The 5,118-nt window shown below is 40.4% G+C and overlaps 1 protein-coding gene across 5 annotated transcripts in view; it reads right to left on the reverse strand.

Moving 5' to 3' along the window:
* Window positions 1–3,722, reverse strand: part of csnk1a1 (casein kinase 1, alpha 1) — a 34,958-nt gene extending 31,236 nt beyond the window's left edge. For 3 of the 5 annotated variants that reach the window (XM_031878417.1, XM_031878416.1, XM_031878415.1), the window contains exons 1-2: window positions 2,952–3,721; window positions 2,569–2,675 (exon numbers count right to left, since the gene is read on the reverse strand). In XM_031878417.1, the coding sequence (XP_031734277.1) occupies window positions 2,569–2,675; window positions 2,952–3,074 (230 nt within the window). In that variant the 5' untranslated portion in view covers window positions 3,075–3,721. Of the gene's footprint in view, window positions 1–2,568; window positions 2,676–2,951 lie in introns of all 5 variants that reach the window. The other 2 variants (XM_031878414.1, XM_031878418.1) reach the window with 1 other exon arrangement.
* Between the last annotated feature and the right edge of the window lie 1,396 nt (window positions 3,723–5,118).

Raw genomic sequence — 5,118 nt, forward strand, 5'->3', positions numbered from 1 at the left:
TTGTTGGTGTTTTGGCTGCTATATGGTGCAGGACAGAATGGGGCACATGGTTGTTCTCTATGTCCTAAGACGACTGGTGGCACAGCGGGTCCACACTAGATGCAGACATTGTTTTGTTACTCGTATAAACCTCTATTGCAGCCAAAACACCAACATGCCATCTAAAAAAATAAATATTCACACCCTGGGGCAGCATGCCAGCATTGCTTGAGTCAGTGTAGAAGAGGAAAGGCAGTGCATGGCGGATCTTCTTTACAGCAGTGTTACGGAATCTCTGTAAAACGAGACAGCAAAGCACCACACCGTCCATTCTCATTTGCGTAACTGCTCACTCAAACTTTGTCAAGTTGCATGGCAGCCATTAGTTACTGCTTAAAAAGAGCTTTTATTCATTTAAGAAGAACATGCATGTTGTGTTTAGTACATGTCTAATCATCCACGTTTGATCATTGATATTACTGACTTTTCATCACAAAACAATCAAAATGTGCACACTTTACTCCCCTTCAACACTGTCTTAGTATTAAACATCAAAAATCTTCCGTAATTCAAACGCTATCAAAATTAAGTCGGAAGCAGTGAAACAGTAATGTTTATAGGAGCCGTGTATTGTAAATGTGGTGATTAAAACACAAAAGGCACAATAGTATATCAATTCAAAAGTATTTTCCCTGGGCAACTACAGTTTGTCACAGGTAAGAACAGGTTGGTGTTCAAACCTATCAGCTGTAACACAGCAGGTACTTTCTCCTGATTCCCCCAAACTAAATTCAAGTGAGTTTGACTATTAACATACAAACAACTCACACCGTCCCTCAGATTGATTCAGGCAAGCAAGACAAGTGTTTCTTTAAAAAGTAAATCAGGCCATGATGTGCACGAGCTTCATTACAACCCTACAGCAGTCAATTAAGAGAGATTTACTGTTCTCTACTGTTGCAGAAGATTTTTACACAACACCAATTGTAAAAGTTGTGTTTTGATTGGGGGTTTACTTTAAGTACACAGGGGAGACTGCAAAGCCTATGGTAGAGTTTCTATATTTCAAACTAACTATGTTCAAAATAGAACAGATAAGGGTTGGGATACTTTAGTTGACACAAAAGCATTAACATTTCCTCATCAACACAAGAAGAGCAATGGGAACCAGCATGACCCATTTCCCTTTTTAAAAGTATGCACCAATATTAATGATATATGTCCAATGGACTTTCCCTTAAGTTGTGCTAAAGATAGAAAAGGGTACAAATAGATATATGCAACGGATTCTCCAGAATCTGCCAAATGAGTATGTGAGGTGACCAATCACACTCAAACTGAGGCATAGTACTGAATAAAGCTGAGCAAACCTGCTCCATTGTTTGAATGATAGCACGCTTCTCCTGTCACCTGAATACAAAACCGTAACGAATGCCATATTCAGTTTCACTTTAACTTTGTGGTAGAAAACATTAAAAAAAAATGGAGTAAAAAGGACTGAGTTTATTTCATTGGGACTGGTTAACTGAATAAAAAGAACAATATCATTCAGAGGTAAACACAGTGTCACTTAAGCGCTTGATGTATCTCACTCAAACTAAACATTAGTATACCAAACAACCCCAGAATAAATAAGTTATTTTCTTTGTTTCATCCTGGAGAAATGACTTCTAGTATACTATTTATGTTGAGGTGTGCACAGCACCATATTCATGTACTCGCTGTACTTCCACTTTTGTACATGCAGTGGCCAGAATTAATCTCTCCCTCAATAGCCGCACACACACAAACTTCTCCTTTAATCCAATATACTAACAAATAAATAGCTCAGGCTCCTACGTGTCAGCAACTGCTCAGCAATAACGAGTCAAATTCACATGCCCATTCATCATATGAACATGAAAGTGAAACAGCCATGTGAGCATTACTGCATAGTGTATACTTTACAGTTGTAGTAACGGTGTGAACTATGGGACACAGCGTGTGTCTCTAAAACGTCACCACATGCTCTGTTCAGCTAACGTTACATCCCAATGTAAACAGCTAATTCAACACAACTAAACATAGCGAGTGACCCGTTACAGGGAGCGACGTTTAGGGCTGAAATCACGCGGTGAAAACACACTTCTACCGGGGCTCTTAGGTTGTTGTTTTCGCTTCTGTGCTCCGCCGCCATTTTCTAACAGAGTAAGGGAAGACATGTTGGGAGCTAACACAACAAAAGAGGAGCGGCCATTTCCAACCACACAGTTGGTTTTCCTCAACACTAACCACCGTTATTCATGATAAAAGGGCACGGGTGGGCTCTAAACACGACTGATACAAAGCACCGTGTGCAATGTACAGCCGACGGGCTTTTTAAGCGACCACGGAAAACACATCGTTCCTAGAACAGACTAAGTAACGTTAGGCAGATTAGCAGGCCTAATGCCGACCAGCCTCTCTAACGTTATCGTCAGTTGTCCTTTTTCACCGTACACTTTGCCACAATAATGTAGCCAAACGAAGACATATTAACAATAAATACAGTGTCCTTTATTGTCCGTGACGAAAGTCAGTAAGCTGTAAGGTAATGACTGTTCCCCTTACCTGATGTGTGGAATCCCGACACCACCTTGGAGAATTTTGTACAGCTTGCTTTCGTATAACAGCTGTGGATGTCTGGCTTTCTGCGATTCCAACTTTACAGCTACCTCCTGAAAATGACAAAAGATAACATTCATATTTCATACTCTGCATTAGTTACAGCAAAGACAAACGCTTTACAATGAATAAAGTCAATTCATTATCGTGAAGCATCTTTTACTGAATACATTTTACAGTTCAATAACTACAAGTTACCGGCTAACTCGCAAAGCTATGTGTCAAGTTGACTAATACGTTTGACTCAGTCACGGTTGTGTTCACAAGGAAAACTCACAACCGATTTACCGACAATACCGATGCTGTTAGACGTTGAAGCAGTGAATTACCTCTCCATTTGTGATGTTGATGGCCAGATATATGTCACCGAAAGATCCTGATCCAATTTTTCTGACCAGCTTGTATTTTCCACCGACTATGAATTCGGCCTTGGAGCCACTGCTGCTCGCCATAATATCCACCAAATGACGATCTTCACCCGATTACCTTTAGAAAACTCTGTGGCCGTGTAGCCGATTGTCAGCAGAACATACAGAGTCCTGTGTGTGCGATAGTCGTTGATGAGGGAAAGTATGGACTAGCTGTAAACGTTACTCCAAAGATCTTTTTCGACTATTAACGTACCAAGCAAGTTGGGAAGTGGATTTCTCCCGAATTTGTTCGCTTTATTCATAGGCTACCGGCTACAACAGATCTTCGTTCGAATAAAACCTCCTCCGAGAAACACTGAATGCCGTGTCAGTATCGAAGTATATACATCCAAACTAAACGCCAAAAAGCTTACGGCCTTCAACAACCAACCAGCTAGCTCGTAGTAGCAGCTAGTGAAAACTAACGTTGGCTAGCGTTAGCATCAAGCTAACGCTGTAGCAAGGACTGCCGCGGAAAAATGTCCGGACCTCCTCCGTGCTGAGTAGCAAAAAAACAGCCCTTCTAATTACACGTCCGATGGCAATGTTGCTTTTTTTTAATGGTTTCAGTCCTTTAAGGGCGTTTTCAGCAAACTTCAAGGGTCGCAACCGTCTGTAGAAAGCGCAACCCACTCACTCCGCCATCTTGTCTTCTCTACCCTTTCTCTCAGCTGGTTTCCGTTGGAGGCGATTAGCTAAGGTTAGATATCTCATGACCCCTTTAGGTGCGATCGGAAATATTACATAGAGACTCACGAAATAGGCGTGTATATGGCTGTATGTGAGCGCCTCAAAGTGATATTTAGTTGTGACCGATAAAGGGAAGCTATTGTCTATGATACCCCTTAGTCAACAACTGAAAAGTTAAAAAGAGATTTGTTATGTAACCATTTTATTGTCAATACAATGTTAATGTATGGTAAATAATCAATTGTGTGTATTTTGCCTTTACTTTTTGTGTGTACTTTTGTGCCCAGTGTTTTTTTTGCCTGATGTTGTATTGTCAAATTCAAACGAAGCGACCATGAAAGCAGCTGGAGACCCTCTAATTATGTACGTGTCAATTTTGTATGTCAAGTCCGACCCCAGCCTCCTTGAATGCACCCACAGGTGGTATTTACGACTGACGTTAGAAGCATCGTGGTGTCTCAGCACAATCAGTACATTTTCAACCTTTTTCAGCCACATTGTGCTGAATTTTCTTACACTTGTATAGTTTTCTCCTTTCTTACGCGTTGTCTCAAGTAGCTTATATGATCATTTTCTCTTTAAAGTGAACCCATCAGAATATACATCTCAACATCCGCTGCTTTGTTTTATTCACACAATCACAGCATGACCCGATCATTTGCCCAGTTGAAGATATCGGGAATTGTTTTAACAATTAGCCTACTACCATTTGTGTAAACGACAGGTTTCAGCAAACCAGTAGCAAAACGGTTGCAAAGCCACAGTGTAAATACAACCTTAATGGTGACACTAGCCTCCACTGAATTAAGCTTGTACAAAAATCACGCGGTTTTGTCTAGTTTGACTTGTTAACGAACTGCTCTTATATGTAACACAACAAAAGCTAGTATAGATTATTTCATCATTTCCAAATCGTTTATCTTCTTCCCATTCTGACGGCGTCGCTTGAACGCAGCATAAGGGTGGGGACCATGTCGGTGTGGGCATGCTGCTTCAGGTACAGGTGAGACAATCAAATAAGGTAAGTCCTGTTTGAGCGTTAGATCCCGAGTTTGAAGGTTTATCAGACACCAACACACACTTCTTACCCCAGAAAAAACCCATATATAATATACAGTAGTCACAGGAAGGATAACATTGTGTTGATAAAATCAATTGTGGGTTATTCACTATAACATGTTTTCCAACAAATATTAGAAAGGAAGTTGTTTCAATAAAAGGTTACATAACTACTGCTGGAACAGTGCACATATTTTGCTGTTTTGTTGCAGGGCTTTTTTTGGTTGGTTTTGTTTAATTTTTGGGAAGTATATTTTACCAAATAAGGGTATGGTCACTTAAATGAACATTATCTGGATTTCGTTCTAGGAGGCTTCCATGTGTTCACGCCAGTAAG

The sequence above is a fragment of the Anarrhichthys ocellatus genome, unplaced genomic scaffold (assembly GCF_004355925.1).
Source record: "Anarrhichthys ocellatus isolate YVR2014 unplaced genomic scaffold, GSC_Weel_1.0 scaffold177, whole genome shotgun sequence".
Classification (NCBI taxonomy): Eukaryota; Metazoa; Chordata; class Actinopteri; order Perciformes; family Anarhichadidae; genus Anarrhichthys; species Anarrhichthys ocellatus.